The 21,522-nt window shown below is 36.8% G+C and overlaps 1 protein-coding gene across 1 annotated transcript in view; it reads left to right on the top strand.

The window, feature by feature from the left end:
* LOC114330397 (ABC transporter G family member 23-like) overlaps positions 1–21,522 on the top strand; it is a 172,514-nt gene that overhangs the window by 110,454 nt on the left and 40,538 nt on the right. The window contains exons 5-8 of the mRNA XM_050643853.1: positions 5,122–5,247; positions 8,723–8,816; positions 12,647–12,904; positions 19,903–20,006. Coding sequence (XP_050499810.1) covers positions 5,122–5,247; positions 8,723–8,816; positions 12,647–12,904; positions 19,903–20,006 — 582 coding nt within the window. The remainder of the gene's footprint in view (positions 1–5,121; positions 5,248–8,722; positions 8,817–12,646; positions 12,905–19,902; positions 20,007–21,522) is intronic.

Raw genomic sequence — 21,522 nt, 5'->3', positions numbered from 1 at the left:
CAAAATTCTGACCAATAATAACATGGGATTTTTAGCGCTCAAAACTTAAAGGAAAAACACTGAACCTTTTAGAGGGTTCATTCTCGAATAATGGATGTTTTCAATAACAATCTACCTAGTTGGTTATTGCTACACAAATAAATAGGAAATTTCCTAACCTTTACAATGCGAACAGGAGCGGCTTAGGAAATTTTAAAGATATATAAACTCACAAAATAAATTTAAACAATAGATATTTTTCCTGGGATAGGATATAAATTAATGGATATTTTTTATAAAATATTGTAGTAGAAATCCATCTGCTACAATAGCCTCCTCGGAAGAGAGGAAACTGGATTACCAATTCAGTTTTCGATAACTACAAAAATCCAACATTGACTTCTTGGGTGTGACAGGACAACAATACAAAAATATTTAAATAATGGCTAATGGGGATTAAACAAAAACAAAAACATCATTGTTAGGGAGTGGGCTAGCGTGCCATCAATCGCCAGACTCTTTAAAGTCGAGTAGACTTAAATGTTTAAAGACTCTACTGAGAACTGTAGGTGACAAGAGTTTCTGTGTCTTGGGAAAGAAATAATCTTGTGCCCTGTGTGGACCTCGCTGACATCCACTGCAGTAACACAAGTGACATACATATTATATATACCATATAATACATACCATATAGCAGGGCAGACACAGCCTCATCACCTCGTTGCCTAACCAAGATTGGTTTTCAAAAACTAAAAAAATCTTTCTGAGCTCTTGGCTCAGCAGATAGGCATCTGCTTAAACTCTAAACACCTAGCGAGTTTCACGGAATTTTTATCGGCAACGGTTCTGCAAAAGGAGGATTTAGACAATCCAGTCTAAATACCTCGTCGAGACAAAATGTCACAAATAACTTATCTCAACAACTCATTCAAACAAAACCAACAAAGGGGGGGGTGCGTGTGACAACATAAAAAGACCAAAAAAAAAAACTAGTATACTGGTTTCAAACGGGATATCAAACCATTTAATCAAGACCAAAAAAAAAAAACGTAACACATGACATAGGAAATACTACATCATTACGTTTTCAATCAACAGTCCTACCTAGGACATAAAAGAATTTCATGAAAGTTCACAAGACAACTTTCACATTTTCAAATGACTAGCTGGGATAAACTTGTACTTTTCAAAACAGGGGATTTGATCTTACTTTTCTAAAACATAAGTAGACCTTACTTTTCCAAAACAATGGGTAGACTTTATTTTTCCAAAACATGAGTAGACTTCACTCTTCCAAACTGGGGTTAGACTACTTTTTCAAAACAGGGATGAAAGCAAACACAAGGGGAAGACCTAAGGGACATTGGGAAGAATGACAGTTCCGACGAACGACCACTTCCATTTATCCACCGAAAGCAAGCTTCACCTGTACTCAACGCGGCCAGATCCTAAGCTCACCAACCTTGTCACAGCTTCTGCTCTTAGCCTACTTTCAATGAACAAACACAAGAGAGGTCAACGAACTATTCCCCAAAAAAAATCAAACTCCATCACGGACATGGGCTAACAGACATTACGGGATAACAGACTCTAAAATTTCCAGACAAAACAGGGATAGACAAACAAGCAGGGAACAAACAGATTCATAAGACATTTAGACATTCTTCATATACATGGGCTTACAAACACAAATAATATTGAAACTTGGTTCTTATATATACTCCATATACATGGGCTTACAAACACAAACAAATATTGAAACTTGGTTCTTATATGAGCTTACACAAATAAAATTGTTCTTGCTCTGACTACTAATGGGAGTGTTCCCAGACAACTGAACAACACTTCCTCATCACGAGTATTACACTTGTGATATGCCAGATACAAGAAAACATACATCATTTTATTAACAAGTGGAGGGGCCTCGCCACGGTTTCCCTCTTCACTTCTTTATGAACAAGTGGAGGGGCCTCGCCACGGTTTCCCTCTTCACTTCTTCATGGGGTTACTTTTTCTTCACTTCTAACATGAACAAATCCATATATCAAGGGTTATTTTCAAAACAGTGTCGACAGAGTACGCTATCTTCAAATCAAAAAGTGATAGCTTTTCTCCTGGCTGCTTGAAAAAACAAGGGGTCTACTTCTTCATTAATAAGTGGAGGGGCCTCGCCACGGTTTCCCTCTTCACTTCTTCATGGGGTTACTTCTTCAAGGATGACTTCTCCAACTAACCTGTGGCAATTATATACCCAATATAGATAGGCTTCGCTGGAAAATCACGGGACATACACACACAGACCATACCGAATTAGCTCATACACGGACCATACCAACTATTATCACACATCTACTCAAACGACCAAATCAATAATCACAAAAAACGTTTATTCTGTAAAAAACTGTTGATCTATAAGAATACATGCAAAAAAATATAACATATTGTTATACTCTATAAGTGGATTCAATATTAAAAACATTTTAATTGTAACTTTTAGCAAAATTTTCAAAAAAAAAAAATTTTTAACGTTACTTTTTTACCAAAATTTTCTAAAAAAAATTTTTTACTTTATTTTTTACTCATCTGTTTGTCTATATAATTAATCAATATTTTCCAAAAAATTTAACCAATGCTTTCATCATGGGTACAATATCAATACAATATAGTAAGTACGCTACAATATTAAACATACTATTCTCTTGTACGATACATACAATACAATACAAGTATACTACGGTTTACATAATATGGGGTTACAAGTTAAATACACTATGATGTATGAAATGGTACATGCCTATACAATCAGCAGCATGACCAAATAAACACCACAACAAAATGTGTACATACTTACACCTCTTTGGAAAAATTATTAACATTCTGCAACAAAAAATACAAAAATGGGCTCTTTCATGGGGACTAACAGACTGAAACAGTTTCGGGGGCACTAAAAGACATGAAACAGTTTCTGGGGGCAAGACAAGAGGAATCTGGGCTAAACTACATGGGAAGACTGGGGCGATATTTACTCGGGTCAAACTTCAGGGTGTACGTTACAAGTATTACAAGTGTAACACTAAGTGGGGGGTGGCTAAATACATTGGGGACTAGTAGATAGGCTAACTACTAGTTGAACATGTCTACAAGCTAGACTTGTAACAATGGGCATACAAAACATGACAAGAGTCGAGCTTCCATGTTGTCGGAAACACCTGCACCACAAACTGAGATCGGCTGCCCAAGGGGACGGGCACTGCCTAACAGTTGTAGTACAAATGAGACCGAAAGGAGGCTAAAAGGACATGGTAGTGGGCACATGCTAATGGGGTCAGGGGGGCTAGAAATAACACGCCCCACGTTGTCGGGGCCAGTTGAAGCGTTCAACTGGACAAGACAACAACTGGATACTGAAGGAGGCAGAAAAATGAATCGGCCTCACACGTTGGGCGGCATTTGAAGCATCTTAAGCCTCACACGTTGGGCGGCATTTGTATGCGTTTTTCCAACAACTACCTGTATTTTTAATAGGGTTTAATGAAGTAATGACTACAAAATCTAATAAGCAAAGGATACTTACACAGACTTGAGGACTTTCCTACTATTTAAACAAATTGGGACGCCGTTTGAAAAATCCTCAAATTCTCATATCGAGTACTTACTGGAAATCAACTGGGGGACATTCATCGTAGATTCCTCGTTGGGGTTAAACTGGGCTACAAATTATCATCATTTGGCTTCTATGCCATTATATTTTCTTCTGTTCTAAAACTTATTCACTTGTATTAGATATCTGTTAATAATTTTCTTAAATAAAAGAGGTTACAAAAAAAAATTGTGTACATTTCATAATGTTTATTTAAACCTTTTATACCTTTTTATTTTTATTGAGAATAGACACATTCTCAAACCAGAAATGAATAATAATAACAAAATACATGATTTTACAATTTTTAACCTTATTTTTAGCAGTGTACCAAAACAAAAATTTGACATGGCTGTCAAATGTCACTGCCTTTAAATTTACTTTACATAATAATTTTTAGAGAATCCATGTTGAAAACAACATATTTAATTATGTAAAATCTTTACCAATAATATCCACTTGTGAATTATTTAAAATAAACATTATCCATACCTCGCTAAAACAAAATCCTTGTCACATGTCACACTTGGAACTTCAAAATTTTCCATTCGAGATTGGGGGGAAGGCATTCAAATCATTACTAAACTGGATAAAATCGATACCAAATAATATCATCCGGGCATTTCTTACTGGAACATGAACAAATCCAAAACATCATAAAAATAGCAACAGCTACATAAAGGACAGGAACCAGGAAACCACGCACTTCTTTTTTACCGGCAAATCAAACTGCATAACAATAGAACTATTTCACAATAATATATCCATTAAAATGCCGTGAAACTATTGTCATTATATTCGTTGACATTTACTGGGCAAACTGCCAGTCTTTCACTTCTTTTACCATAAAAATAAAACCATTTTGCCGGCAAAGTGCGACTTTCTACGAGTCTGTTGGTTGAGTTCTAACAAAAAGATGTTTACTGAAGTGATGTACTTTTAGAACTGGCTTTACATCGTCACGTCTCTCTCGCGTAAAACGATGCATTTCTTCTCGATCGTTCGGCCAAAACTATTGACCAATCGTCAACTACAACTCAAGGATCTTTCAAAATTCTGACCAATAATAACATGGGATTTTTAGCGCTCAAAACTTAAAGGAAAAACACTGAACCTTTTAGAGGGTTCATTCTCGAATAATGGATGTTTTCAATAACAATCTACGTAGTTGGTTATTGCTACACAAATAAATAGGAAATTTCCTAACCTTTACAATGCGAACAGGAGCGGCTTAGGAAATTTTAAAGATATATAAACTCACAAAATAAATTTAAACAATAGATATTTTTCCTGGGATAGGATATAAATTAATGGATATTTTTTATAAAATATTGTAGTAGAAATCCATCTGCTACAAAATAAGTCAGTCAAGATCAGCAAATTAGAAATTAGGGTCGATTCGCTAATCTGAGACACAACTGTCTACACTACAATCCCTGCGAATCGACATTAAGATAGTTTTTATATGAAAAAATATTTTAATACAGTATATCTTTTTGTAGGTATTTAAAAAATTGTAGTGGAGGTCAACAAAGGAGAGTTTCCCTAGCAGCTTCTTTGGTCCATAAACCTGAACTTTTAATAATGGACGAACCCACGGTTGGAGTGGATCCAGTGTTAAGAGATCGGTAATATATGAAAATAAATACTTTTTAATGAGAGACAGCTTAAAATTTAATTCGGTTCAGAGGTCACCACCTTCCGTTGACGTACGTTTTTTCCTTTTGGAGTTCTCAGAACGGTCTCTGGTGTATATATGCCCCCACAAATTACACCACAGAGCGTTCTGAGCATACTTAAAGAAAGAAACATACGTCAACGGATGGTGGTGGCTTCTGAAACAAATTAAATCTTAAGCTGTCTCTCATTACCTTAGTTCTACTTACATTTTGAGTACCAGAAAGCAAAAATTCGTTGGATTTTTACCTAGATAACTAGACGGGTGTAAAAGGCATAATATTGTAGATTCTCCCATGTCTACCATTTATCAGTCCGTTTGCCTTGCAAATTGTAGAAGGCTCAGATTTCAGGTCGTTACCAGAATTTTGCTTTCTGGCGTAAGAGATCTATAGTGTTTATGTTCGTTAGATTTATTTGTTTAATAGTGTAGGAAACAGAGGTTGAACCTTGCAAAATGGACACAAGTCCGGTTTTATTTTTTTCCGTTGGAGTGCTTATTATAAGACTAACTTTTTCTGAAAAAATTTCGCCCCGGAACCCCCCTTTTCACTCCCTTAAAGGGGGTAATTTGTGGTTTTTTGCGGAACGTAGCCCTTCCTGTACCTTTTACAAATTTTTTTTTTATAGAAATATGAAGAGGACTATATTTTCTACGATTTATTTCCCGAAAGCATATGTCTATCCACCGTTTAGCGGGGGTGGCGCCCCAAAGTTGACAAGTTTTTAAAAAAGATGTTTTAAAAACAATATATTTTTCCCTAACTGTAACGGAAATTAAGAAGAAATCCTGCGGCAATTATTCACAAATAAGTGACTGATTTTTTGGTATAGGTTTCACTTAAGGGTAATTGCCTAATTTTTAATTACAGGGTGTTACATTTTAAAAAACCCCTTTTTATACCATCTGAACCGTTTATGCTAGAGTAAAAAGACTTTAAGCGATTACCCATGTACTGGTGCTTTTTACAAATTTGTATATTGCACCCCCATTCTTTCCCCGGAACCACCCAAAAAAAGAAGAATTAATAAATAAAGTGATTTTCTTGGAATCCTTCACACACAATGCCCTTTATTAATATGCTTCATATATCATTTTGTGCACGTTATTATTACCCATGCATGGACGTCAAAAGCGATTTCCTAGTGCAACCCCTGCAAATAAATAAAATGGGGGGTTAAAATTTTTTTTTGTTTTTTGCTTTTTGATCCATGTGGGCATCTGCTTCATCAATAGTGCTTTTCAAAAATATATATGGTTATTGCAACATCCATGCGGAAACCACCCCTATCCTTGAAAATATACTGCAGAAACTACCCCTATCCCTTGGCGAGTATGTTTTTACGATTTTCTCATTACCTATGCATTCTTTTTAAACAAAACTTATACAAGGTTGAAGACCACTATTTACTCTAAAAATTAGGTTCTATTCATTTTTTTCGTATAAGCAACCGTTACGGCACAATGGCGCCGTAAACCTCATAAATGCTTTGGCGGGCTCCAGTTTTTGTTTTTTTTTCGTCATCTGTTCGTTTTATTGATAAAGTACTTATGTAAAATAAAACAACACAGTGTAACCTACAAATTATGACCTATGCACATTTTACAATCTTTGCGCCACCACAGTGGTGGCCCAAATTCAATTTTTGCATATTTTCGCCACCTACACGCATTTTATTGCATTAATGCTACCTTAATAGCACAATATTTACCCTTAACTGGTCGCTAAGCAGTGGCGGATCCAGGGAGGGGTAATGGGGTGATCAACTCCCCCCTCTCAAACCAAGTGATATTATATTCAAAGATTATAAAATATTCATTTATTTTTATAGAAATACTTATATTATATTAATATTTTTATAAGAATGGCGTACTTTTTATGCTTTACCGACAGTGGAGGATCCAGCATCGTTAAGAGGGGGGTGCCAATTTGCTAAATTTCTATAAAAATAAAAGACTATTTTTATAATCTTTGAATATAATATCACTTGGTTTGAGAGGGGGGGAGAGGTGATCACCCCCATCACTCCTCCCTGGATCCGCCACTGCTTAGCGACCACCTAAGGGTAAATATTGTGCTATTAAGGTAGCATTAATGCAATAAAATGCGTGTAGGTGGCGAAAATATGCAAACATTTATTTTGGGCCACTACTGTGGCTTTGGGGCGCAAAGATTGCAAAATGTGCATAAGTCATAATTTGTAGGTTACACTGTGTTGTTTTATTTTACATAAGTACTTTATCAATAAAACGAACAGATGACGAAAAAAAAAAACAAAAACTGGAGTCCGCCAAAGCATATATGAGGTTTACGGCGCCACTGTGAATTACCCTTAAGTGAAACCTATAACAAAAAATCAGACAATTATTTTTGAATAATTGCCGCAGGATTTCTTTTTAATTTCCGTTACAGTTAGGGAAACATATATTTTTTTTAAAACATCTTTTTTAAAAACTTGTCAAATTTGGGGCGCCACCCCCGCTAAACGGTGGATGATAGACAGATGCTGTTGGAAAAAAAAAACGTAAAAAATATAGTCTTCATATTTCTATAAAAATTTTTTTTTGTAAAAGGTACAGGAAGGGCTACGTTCCGCAAAAACCACAAATTACCCCTTTTAAAGGGGTGAAAAGGGGGGTTCCGGGGCGAAACTTTTTCAGAAAAAGTTAGTCTTATAATAAGCACCCCTTGATATACCAGAAAAAAAATAAAACCGGACTTGTGTCCATTTTGCAAGGTTCAACCTTTGTTTCCTACACTATAAATATTTTTTACTAATAGATCTGGATCCCGTGTATGAAAAAGAAGTTGATTAATAGCAAGCTGAAAATTTGTTAATAGCTTAAGGGTGTCTAGTCGGATAAACTATGATATATGGGAACACTGGAACAGGGGCAGTTTTAATTGTGGAACAGGTTAAAAATTTGGAACGGTCAGACCACGAAAACGGCACATTTATTTTGTCCGACAGAATAGACTTAAACTCTCCGAACAGAGATTAAACGCTCATGCAAAAATCAGACTGCTATTTATTACCTGCCATAATTCCTGTCATTTGACATATTCTACATGTTCCACTCATTAAAACGCCCATTTGGTGATAAATAGCAGTCTGATTTTTGCATGAGAGTTTAATCTCTGTTCGGAGAGTTTAAGTCTGTTCTGTCGGACAAAATACATGTGCCGTTTTCGTGGTCTGACCGTTTCAAATTTTTAACCTGTTCCACAATTAAAACTTCCCCTGTTCCAGTGTTCCCATATATCAAAGTTTGTCCGACTAGACACCCTTAAGCTATTAACAAATTTTTAGCTTGCTATTAGTCAACTTTTTTTTCATACGCGGGATCCAGACCTATAAGTATAAGTGTGATAGATTTGTAGTTATCAAAATATAATTATTTTTTAATCCAATTTTATTTTGAAGTATATGGAAGCATCTAGTAGATATTACTAAAAAGGATAATACGTCTGTGATAATTACTACGCACTACATAGAGGAATGTAGACAGGCAAATAAGGTAGGTTTCTCGATGTCTTCAATTAGTATATATTTAAGAAAATATTCAAAATACCCCGTGAAATATATTCTGTTTGAGTGTTCTTTGAAATAAGAGATAATTATTATTAAACGGAAGTATACGCATTTATAAGTATAATATATGCCCACATATATGATCAAATGAAACAGTTGAAAGAAGATTTCTTTGAAGAGGTTAAAAAGGAAAGAAACAACATAGGAAATAACAGAGAAAAAAATTTGCTTAACTAGCATGATGTTTCTATGCAAAGCCATGTTTCCTGTACAGCATAAAATTCAAAAATCTCAAAAAACCCGGTCAGATACATGGCCGTTTTGAAGTCCCCAATAGGTACTATTTTATTTTGTTTTCACCCATTTTGAAAAAATGTGAAGAAATGTTGAATTATCCATGTCCGTCTATCCCAGGGACTTTGTAAACACAACTCCTCCGTCATTATACCAGATATAATGAGAAACTTTCGGTCTTAGACTTCCGGTTTTAGAGTTGCAACCGGAACTATTGATTTAAAGTCGTCAAAATAGTATAAGCGATATATTCTTCCAAGCGCCTTAGCAAGACGACAACAAATATATACTTTAGGTTTCATGCCTGTCTGTCCGTCTTTCTGTTTGTCCGCCAATATAACAAATGAGGCATCCAGTGACAGCTTATAACTCAAGGATCATATTAAAGCTAAGAAATTTAACCTTGAAATTCTGGTTACAGAGTTGCAACCGGAAGTACCATTTTAAATTCGCCGAAGTAGTACAAGCGATAAATTATTCGACGCGCCTTAGAAACACGAGAATAAATCTTTACTTTTGATTTTCATATCACCTCCAGTTAAAAAGATGTAATCGGAAGTGACACATTACAGTCGCAGAAATAGTACATGTGATACATCAATAATTGCACATTGAAAAGTCGGGCTCGAATATTTAGTTCAGGTTTTGATTTTTGATGACATTTCTGGTTAAAAAGTTATAAGCGAAAGTTTGGCAAAAATGACCCAAAATTAGTGAAATCGTTTATCAATCGACGCGACGTAAAGTTACACGAAGAGTTCAAATGCCTACTTCCGGTCACGTTTGGTGAAAACCTAGGAATACGAAGTTCAATTGTTTGTATTTCTCCGGACTATTAATAAATCGAAATATTTTATGAAGATATTTCAAAGGCTATGGAAGAACATAAAAATCGTCTCACACTAGTAATAGGAGATTTCAATGCTAAACTGGGTAAGAAACTAAACAAAGAAGAAACTAAAATAGGAAATTTCGAATACGGCCAGAGAAATGATAGAGGTGCTACTTTGATGAACTACCTAGAAGAAAAGCGTCTATACGCAATGAACTCCTTCTACAAAAAAAAGTCCCAAAGAAAATGGACATGGATCAGCCCTAATGGGTCCACAAAAAATGAGATCGACTACATACTGTCCACGGAACGATATATCATTAAAGATGTAACAGTTCTTAACAAATTCACAACAGGTAGCGATCACAGGATGGTCAGAGCAAAAATTAATATCGACGGTAACTATATATGAGATGAAAAGAAAAATAATAAGAAACTCGGATATAGTAGATAGAAACAAACTAGGGCAATATAAAGAGAAATACAAAGACCTGTTAAAAGAACAATTCACCGAAAAATTAGACAGTGATGATAAAGATATAGACGAAATAAACAACATACTTACAGCAACGATGGTTACATCAGGAAAAGAAATAGCAAAAAAGGATGTTAAAAAGGACAACTATGTATCAGAAGAAACAAAGAAGCTTATGGATAAAAGAAGAAAGCTTGTCGAAGAAGGCAAAAGGAAATCTATAGAATATGTAGAAATCAATAAGACAATAAGCAAAATGATAAAAGAAACTAAGAGAAAAGAACAAGAAATAAAAATAGAAGAAGTAATACAGAACAACAAGAATATGAAATGCTTAAGACCGAAACTCGGCAGATTTGAAATAAACAAAATAAAAGACGTAAACGGAGTAGAAACAAACATTAAAGACGACATCATAAATATAATCCAACATTTCTACTCAGAGTTATATAAAACAAAAAAGGAACCATCAGAAGAAATAAAAACCCAACTTAACTCGAAAATAAAAAATGTCAATTCAGAATTACAGCCAGAAATAAGCAAATCAGAAATAAAGAAGGCATTGAAAGAAATGAAAAACAACAAATCGCCTGGAAAAGATGGAATAACTACAGAGATGCTGAAATATGGTGGAAAAGTGGTAATTAATACTCTCTATTCCCTTTTTAACAAAATATTAAAAGAAAAAAGAATCCCAAACAACTGGAAGGAATCCGTAACCATTATCTTACACAAGAAAGGGGACAAAGCAGATATAAAAAACTACCGTCCTATAACACTCCTCAATGTAATGTATAAACTCCTAACAAAAATTTTAACCAACAGATTGACGACAAAATTCGACGGATACCAATCGAAAGAACAAGCTGGTTTTAGAAAGGGATTTAGCACAAGTGATCATTTATTAAGTATGAAAATCCTTATAGAACGAGCAAATGAATACAACATCCCTCTATATGTAGCGTTCATAGATTTCGAAAAGGCTTTTGACAGTGTCGAACATTGGGCAGTGAAAAGTTCTTTGATTAACAGCAGAATTGACCACAGATATACAGACCTAATAGCCAATATATATAAAGATGCCACAACAATTAAAGTATACGAAGGAACACAATCAATTCAAATAAATAGAGGCGTAAGACAGGGTGACACAATATCACCGAAACTTTTCAATCAGGTTCTGGAAGATATCTTTAAAAGATTAGAATGGGAAGAAAAAGGTATAAAAATTTGTGGACAACGCTTGAACCATCTAAGGTACGCCGATGACATCGTATTGATAACCGATAAAAAAGAAGAATTGTTTGAAATGATGAAAGAACTGGACATAGAAGCCGGAAAGATAGGCCTTAATATGAATTACAGCAAGACCAAAATCATAACAAATACAGATGAGGACATCACAATGAGGATCGGACAAGATGAAATAGAACAAGTTCATGATTATATATATCTGGGTCAAATTATAAAACTTAACAAGGAAAACCAAACAGCAGAGATCAAAAGACGAGTTAGACTGGCATGGACGGCATTTGGAAAACTAAGCTACACCCTTAAAAACAAAAGATATCCACAACATCTTAAGACCAAGGTATACAATCAATGCGTACTCCCTGTTCTCACTTACGGTTCCCAAACGTGGACGTTTACAAAAGCAAACATGGACAAGATCATAAAGACGCAAAGAGCAATGGAAAGGCAAATGTTGCACATAAAACTATTGGATAAAAAGAGAAACGAGTGGATAAGAGAGAAAACCAAAGTTAGGGATGTTAGACAAGAAGTTGCAAAGTTGAAATGGAGATTTGCCGGACACACTATAAGACAAAAGGAAGACCGATGGAACAAAATTCTCATAAATTGGAGACCGTGGCAATATAAACGAAGCAGAGGAAGACCACAAATGAGATGGGCAGATGATGTCAAGAAGCACGTGGGCTCTAGGTGGATAACTGTAGCGACAGACAGAGAAGAATGGAAAAGGATTGGGGAGGCCTATGTCCAAAGATGGACCGAAGAAGGCTAATTAGATAGATAGATAGATTAATAAATTTGCGGAGAAAAACTATCGCAACTTATAACACTGATAAAGGTATGATTCTGCTGTCATCTCATTCAACAAAAGTGAAAACTAATAGGTAGTAAATAGTTGAGTACCGAAAAATGTATAAAATAAATTCAGTTTTTAAATTTTTGTATTTTCTCTGTATTTTAGATTGGTCTAATGCGAGAGGGAAAACTTTTAGCAGAGGAGTCACCAACTAGGTTATTGACATTGTTTAATAGTGAGACTTTGGAAGACGTATTTTTGTTGCTCAGCAAAAGACAGGAAGAAGGACGATTACAAGAACTAACCTCACATCGAGTTGTAGATGATCAGAATAATTCTATGTTAGCTAATGACACCACAGGATCCACCACTAGCGTAGCAACGTCGGTTTCTACATTTGAAATCGGTCATGGTTCCACTGATGTAAGTTTTACGAAACTATTTGTGTATCTCTCTACAGCACATAATATTCATGTTATGCATACATGTCCTTTCTATTTATCATTGTCTTCTTTCCACTTTATACTACAGTTTGTTTAATATCATCACGTATTTGCGGTCTACCCCCATTCGGCTGGGTTATTATTGGTGATTATTCCATTCTTTCTATTTAGTGTCCATTCGTTTATACCCTGGACGTTGCATTTTATTCTAATATCTTCACTCCTCGTTCGATTTCTTAGCGTATTCCTGTAATTCTTACTCTCATATCTGTCGTTTCCAGTTGTCTTTATATCGTGGCTATGTCGGGTCTTGTTCCTCCTGCATATGTCATTATTAGTCTTACACTGGCTTTATAGATTCTTCATCTTCATTTCAGTGTAAATATAGCCATAACAGTGTTTTCGCCGCCATATTAGGGAATCTTGCCAGTATATTTGATTTTTATACTTGATCTCTCACGTTTTTTCCTGGTCTTCACAGTTGGACAGTGTAATTTCAAGGTGTTTTATTTTCATTACTTGTTCAATACTGATGCCATCAATTTCTATTTTACACCTGATTGGTTCTTTACTGATTACTGTTTTAGTTTTCTGACATGAAATGGTCATATTGAATTCTTTTGCTCTTATGTTAAACCTGTAGTGTAATTCCTACGAACTACCGAGGAATTACACTACTCAATTCTACATCAAAACTATTGTCAAAAATTCTATCCCAAAAAATATATAAGAAAGCCGGTGTATCGGAAGAACAACAGGGTTTTCGACCAAACAGATCCACAATAGACGCTATTTTCAGAATGCGACAATTAGTTGAGAAATCAATAGAATTCGACAAGCCCATGTTCACGTGCTTTGTAGATCTGAAACAAGCATTCGACAGAGTACAATTAAAGGACGTGCTCAAGTGCTCACTATCCTTGAAAAGAAAAACATAGGTCAGAGGTATAGAAACATATTCAAAGAGCTCAATAGATCCAACAAAACACGAATTAAAACCACACATGGGCTCACGGAAGAAATCAAAATCAATGCAGGCATTAGACAAGGGGACAGCCTCAGTCCATGCCTATTTAATTTAATAATGGATGAAGTTATAGGTAGTGTTAACATAATGAATCAGGGATACAAAATGGGTAACCGAACCATGAGAATACTTTGCTACGCAGATGATGCAATCTTAATAGCCGAAAACGAAGATAAATTACAACGCCTACTACAAAAATTCAAAATAACCGCCGAAAAGTATAACCTGACACTATCCAAAGAGAAAACCCAATCGATGGTAATATCCAGGAACCCAATTAGATGTAAATTGGTAGTGGACGACCATATAATCGAACAACTAATGGATTGTAGATACTTAGGTGTGGAAATATCTAGCGAAAGGCATCTGTGGCAAGAATCAAAACAGCAGGCAACGAAAGCAGCGAGAATATCTGGTTTTCTGAGGGATATAATCTGGCGGAATTAATTTATGAGCACCGAAAGCAAAGTCCGCATTTATAAGACATGTGTTAGACCCGTACTGACATACGCAGCTGAGATAAGGGCCGAGACAACAAAGACCAAACAAATAATGAGAACCACAGAGATGAAAACCCTAAAATCCATAAGAGGTATCACACTCAGAGATAGAATACGAAACGAAGACACATTGAGAGAGCTAGGCGTTCAAGACGTAGTGAGATGGACAAGAGCGCGACGACGCATGTGGAGAGACCACGTAGATCGGATGGACCCTGAACGTATGGCGCATTGGGCGAAAACACAGAAGCCCAACACCAAACGACCCATAGGAAGATCTAAAAAACGATGTTACGAGAGTTGGAGCTCCGGATCGCAGCAAAGACTGTAACAGAAGAAACAGGATATAGTCCTATTACAAGAAGAAGAAGAAGTTAAACCTGTGGCCTCATTTTTGGAGACTATTTTCATTTTGGCCTATCAATATTACGTCGTGTGCGTAACAAAGTATTTTCACTTCTTTGTTTTTCAATATGTATTCTCTTCCTTTGTTTACGCTTTTGATGATCTCATCCATGATTAAATGGGCTCAATGAGTCTCCCTCTCTTATTCTGCTGCCTATGTTTATAGGTTCTGTAAATTCTCTATCACTTCTGACTTCCATTTTGTTGTTTTCGTAGATGTTTTCAATAGTTTTTATGATATCTAAGGGAACTTCTTCTCTATTATACAGAATATGGATTGCATCTTTGAGTCTTACTCTGTTAAATGCTTTCTTCAAGTCAATCAGACATAGAAATGCTGGTATATTATACTCCGTTGTACCGATCTGTACCGTTGCTGTACACGATCTTTCAGCACGAAAACCCAGTTTTTCATCTTCTAAACTTATCCTCTGATTCATTAGTTCTTGTAAAATTTTAGTTGTAAGTTTTAGGGTAAGTTGTATGTTGTAGGTTTTAGGGTAAGTCGATACGTCTGTAGTTTTCTAGTTTCGTTTTATCTCCTTTATGAATAGTAGAATTAGTTCGCTTGTTTTCCATTCTTCCGGTACGGTACGTTTTGTGTTTTATAAATTTGTTAATTAATGCTGTTAATTGTTCTGTCATTGCTGTTCCATAACATTTCAGTAATTCGTTTGGTATTCCGTCTTTACCTTCAACCAGGGCCGGCGATAACGGGCCTGCAAGGGATACACTGCAGGCGGGCGCCCCGTTTGGGGGGCGCCAAAATGAGCATTTTTCTGCTGGTACTATACAAAATACTAATTTAAAAGAAACCGAAGGGCGCCTATGCCAGTCTTGCAGGCGGGCGCCTATGCCAGTCTTGCAGGCGGGCGCCTATGCCAGTCTTGCAGGCGGGCGCCTTATACTCTAGCGCCAGTACTGCCTTCAACTTTTCTATTCTTCAGCTTTTCAAGTGTTTTTCGATCTTTCTGGGTACTTATATTAACTTAAAAATGAATAACCATTTTCAATTTCGTTGCAAAACGAGAATACAGCCGCACCATATTCTAGTCCAATCAGAGAGTGCAGCAAGCACCTCTACCGGTTTCGAAACTTATTAGTCTCTCATCTGGAGGCACATATGCTGCTCTCTCTGATCCAACCAAACGAACGAAATGGCAGAAATGCCCTAGCGGCAACTGCTAGCAAAAGACTAAGTTTTCAATCTAATGGCATACAAAACAACATAATGTTACTCTACATCCCACCAGACTGAAAACAATGGGAACCTTATCCGGTTACACCTCCAAGGCGTCTACAATTTGCAAGCCATAACGGATGCTGAGACTAAGGACGATGAGGGAATTTTCCAATTTATAATTCACGTCCCATCTGCCCAGTGCGGTAAAGTTCCAACGAGAATGGTTCCCTTCGTACTCCAATCAGAGTAAACATGTAAATAAAAAATTAATAACCATTTTCAATTTCGTTGCAAAACGAAAATACAGTCACACCATATTCTAGTCCAATTAGAGAGTGCAGCAAGCACCTCTATCGGTTTCCAAACTTATTAGTCTCTCATCAGGAGGCACATATGCTGCTCTCTCTGATCCAACCAAAACAAACCCTGGGTGCAGTCACGGATTGCAACGAACGATATGGCATAGATGCCCTAGCGGCAACTGCTAGCAAAAGACTAAGTTTTCAATCTAATGGCATACAAAACAACATAATGTTACTTTACATTCCACCAGACTGAAAACAAGTGGAACCTTATCTGGTTACATCTCCGAGGCTTCTACAATTTGCAAGCCATAACGGATGATGAGACTAAGGAAGATGAGGGAATTTTACAATTTGTAATTCACGTTCCATCTGCTCAGCGCGGTAAAGTTCCAACGAGAATGGTTCCCTTCGTATTCCAATCAGAGTAAACATGTAAATAAAAAATGAATAACCATTTTCAATTTCGTTGCAAAACGAAAATACAGCCGCACTGTATCCTAGTCCAATCAGAGAGTGTAGCAAGCAGCTCTACCGGTTTCGAAACTTAGTCTCTCATCAGGAGGCACATATGCTGCTCTCTCTGATCCAACCAAACAAACCCCGGCGTGCAGTCACGGATTGCCACGAATGAAATGGCAGAAATGCCCTAGCGGCAACTGCTAGCAAAAGACTAAGTTTTCAATCTAATTGCATACAAAACAACATAATGTTACTCTACATTCCACCAGACTGAAAACAATGGGAACCTTATCTGGTTACACCTCCGAGGCTTCTACAATTTGCAAGCCATAACGGATGATGAGACTAAGGAAGATGAGGGAATTTTACAATTTATAATTCACGTTTCATCTGCTCAGCACGGTAAAGTTCCATCGAGAATGGTTCCCTTCGTACTCCAATCAGAGTAAACATGTAAATCAAAAATGAATAACCATTTTCAATTTCGTTGCAAAACGAAAATACAGCCGCACTGTATCCTAGTCCAATCAGAGAGTGTAGCAAGCAGCTCTACCGGTTTCGAAACTTAGTCTCTCATCAGGAGGCCATATGCTGCTCTCTCTGATCCAACCAAAACAAACCCCGGGTGCAGTCACGGATTGCAACGAACGATATGGCATAGATGCCCTAGCGACAACTGATAACAAAATACTAAGTTTTCAATCTAATGGCATTGAAAAGAACATAATGTTACTCTACATCCCACCAGACTGAAAACAATGGGAACCTTATCTGGTTACACCTCCGAGGCTTCTACAATTTCCAAGCCATAACGGATGCTGAGACTAAGGCAGATGAGGGAATTTTACAGTTCATAATTCCGGTTCTAGAGTCATTCGTTCTTCCTCTGCTTATTCCTCTGCATATAGCTTTTTAGATAGTCAATCCATGTATCTTTTTCTACGTGTTTTGGTTCTATTAGTTCCTTTACCTCCGTGCTTTGATCTCTTATAAAGTGTGATATTTTCTTTTTCAGACCATAAAAATCATTTACTATTTATTTCGAAAAGCTTTGTTCAATACTGATGCCATCAATTTCAATGTTACATCTGATAGGTTCTTCACTGATTATTGTTGTTTTAGTTTTCTGAGATGAGATTGTCATACTAAATTCTTTTGCTCTTTTTTGTTTTCCTTAACATTTTGGTTTATTATTCTACCTCGATTTTGAAATGATTATATTTAATTGTTCTTTCCATTCTATCGTCTGTTTCCAACTACTACTACATTGTTTGATTTGCTTGTCTGGATAATGATCAGAAGAAATGCGTTCAATGTGCTTCCCCGTTTAGGATTTTGTCCTCTTCAGGGTTTGTGGTGAATGTTTAGTGTTGGCAGCAAAAGCAAACAGTCCGAAAAACACACTGGGGCAAGCGCCGTGTCCTGGTGTTCTTGGATCCTTGGTTATGCCGGACGGTGGTGTCCAGAAGGCTAAGAAGTCAACAGAGAAGAAAGTTTGATGGATTGTTGTTGGTTCCATAGACATTTACGTGTACTGTCCGTGCTTTGCTCTCGACCAGTCTCCCTAGAAACCATTGTACAACGACAGGCGAACCTGCGTCCCTCGTCGGCGGTCAGGAGGTGGCTTTGAGCGCAGCGTGGACAGTGAGCGTTCGAGTGGAGAAAATAGTTGCGGCTATTTTCTTGGGACGAACAGGTATAATTGTGCAATGAAGTTGGGAAACCGCAAAAAACCAACTTCTCCCTGTTCGGGGTAGGGAAGAGGAAATGTTAGAGGTGGGTACGGTAGGCTAACGGGGTAGCCTCAAGGATGTTTTCGTACTCCACCGGGAGTTCGTCAATGCATGTTTGCATTAGAGCGGACGGTACATGAATCTTTTTGCGTTTGGGCTTTCGGTGGAGTACGTGGCCGGAAGATGAACAGGAACATTTGAGAGATTCTTGGGTGTCGGAAGGGGGGCCGTTGATTACTTTGATTGTGAAGTTCCTGTTCAGAGAGTTTATTCTCTCGGTGATTTTGGGGGTGTTCGAGATGTTATGGATTTCGTTTGAGGGATATCGCCAGTGCTCATAGTTACATCTACGCAAGACTCTACGCTCTGTCCTCAACAACCTCTCTTGTTTTTGTCTTGAGCAAAGAGAGTAGATACATGACTTGTACTCCATGACGGGTCGAATAAAGGTCTTGTAAGTGTGAATGAGAGTCTTCTTGTGTGTCTTGCCAATTTTTCCAGAGAGAGCGTTGAGGAGTCTGGCCCTGTTCCTTACCCTATCTAAAGTTGCCTTTAGATCTGCGTCCCAGTTGAGAGTCCTGGTAAACAGTACTCCCAAATAGTTCACAGTCGGGCTAACGACAAGCCTTTCTCCCAACAGACTCAGAGGATATTGGTCATCTTCATTGCGAATGATTCTATTTGACACAGAAGGGGCGCGAAACACAATTGTTGTTGTTTTGTTCGCGTTCAGCGTGACTCTCCACTTACAACACCATTCGCCGACGCCGTCCAACAGAGCCTGGGCTCTTCTGAAGAGGAGTCTTGGGTTGTATCGAGAGGTAGTTGAGAGCAGAGTCGTGTCGTCCGCATAGAGAAACAGCCGAGCACCTGGGATATTTTGGTTAGTGATGTCGCTGTTGTAGATGATGTACAACAGCGGCGCTAGGACTGAACCCTGGGGAACTCCAGCTTGTGGAGTGAAGGGGGTGGACTTTTGATCGCCTATTTTATCGTGATCGTACTCTGACAGTACGGTTGTGGAGGTAGGAGTGTACAATTTTGGTAAATTGCAATGGTAGCCCGATGTCCAGAAGTTTCCGAACAAGTCCGTCGTGCCAGACCTGGTCGAAAGCCTTCTGCACATCCAGAAATGTGGCTATGGCGAATGAACCATCGTTGATGGTTTGAGTAACTTTGGTGGTGAAATCTATTAATGCATGTTTTGTAGATTTACCTGACTGGAATCCATATTGGAATTTTGGAATGATATTGTGATTTTCGAGAAAGTCATTGAGCCTCTCTTTTAGGATTAGCTCAAGGACTTTACCCAGAGTGTCTGTTTCCAATAAGATAACACTTTAATATATTATTAATTTTTTTTTAGATTTTAGCCAAAAAGAAAATACTGAAGGCAAGAAATGCCTTAAATAAAAGTCGAATGAAAGCATTGTTTGATAAAAATTTAAAACAATTTTATAGGAACATCACGTAAGTAATTGTTCTAAAAATATTTTTTCTTAGCTTCTTTTTTCAGCTCATGTCAGAATTACCCATCTCTTATCTAACCTTAAGCGCAAGTCTTTTACCATTATTGACCAAAATGACAGACATGCCAATTCTATTATACAACAGTTTCATAGACTTGTAAACGAAATCATAAAGAGTCTTCAAGAAAAGAAAAGTATGCACTACACCATTTGGACGCAGACAAAGCATTTGATCATGTATGGCATCATGTACTACTTTATAAGTTAAAAAACTTGATCCCTACCAATTCCTACTTAGTCGTCAAATCATAGACTGCTGAATAATAGTGTTTTCCAAAATAAGTTTAACTTTGAAACATCCTGTTTGGGCTCTTTATACCTATCAATTTTTATATCTCATGTTCACGGCAGACATAACCACAATAGAGGAAACAACCACATCGTCACATTTACGAACAATACTGGCACTCTTATACAGGACACAATCTCCAACTAGCTATTAACCTACAACAGCAACATCTCAACAACCTGAAAGAATAGTTTCCTAAATGGCGGATAAACGTGAAGCCAAACAAATCAACAAACATAACTTTTACAATAAGCCGTGTTGAATGCCCTAGTGTTAGAATAAATGATAATATTCCATCAACAAAAAATGAGGTTAAGTATTTAGGACTAATATTGAAATTAAAACTGACGTGGAAGGTGGAAGACTCGTATATAAAACAAGAACTGACAAGAAATAGCTCATTGGTAAGAAAGGCTCCTTTAGCAGCAGATACTTCCAAAAACTATCTGGCCCATCCAAATGCAGATATCAATCAGAAACCTAACAGGAAACGACCAACTGATTTGCAGGAATAAGAATATTGAAACTAAAGATACCGAGTAATATCAGTAGACAAATTATCAAGTAAATTCTTCATTATCAAGAAAAAATATATTCTTGACATTACATAGGTACATAATATACGTATGTTATCTCTAAGAATACTAATTAAAACCACCGAAAATATTTACCAGAACAACAAATAAAAGTAAAAGTAGTAGAAGAACTAACTGATTCAATAGAAGCTGGCAATGGGACAGTGACGATGACCAAGACAGTGGATTTCCTCAGTTTTATGGAGTCCTCTATTATTTAATATTATCATGGATGAAGTAATAAAAAATTAAGAACTAAAAATGGATACCAAATGGCAGAAAAACAACTTAAAATAATCTGCTATGCAGATGATGCAATAGTAATTCTCTCAAAGTGAAGATGATTTACAACGTATGCTGCACCAATTTAAAATATATATTAATTTCCCCAAAAAAGACAAAATTCATGGTTATAACAGCAAATCTACTAAGATGTAAATTAGAGCTAAATGGTAAGATAATAGAACAAGTCATGAAGTTTAAGTACCTAGACATCACACTAACTAGCTGAGGAAAACTCGAAACAGAAGTGGAAGATTAAGCGAATAGAGCAAATAGAGCCGCAGGTTGCCTGAATGAAACAATATGGAGAA

This window comes from Diabrotica virgifera, chromosome 2 (genome assembly GCF_917563875.1).
Source record: "Diabrotica virgifera virgifera chromosome 2, PGI_DIABVI_V3a".
NCBI lineage: Eukaryota > Metazoa > Arthropoda > Insecta > Coleoptera > Chrysomelidae > Diabrotica > Diabrotica virgifera.
This window is presented reverse-complemented; position numbering and strand designations above follow the sequence as displayed.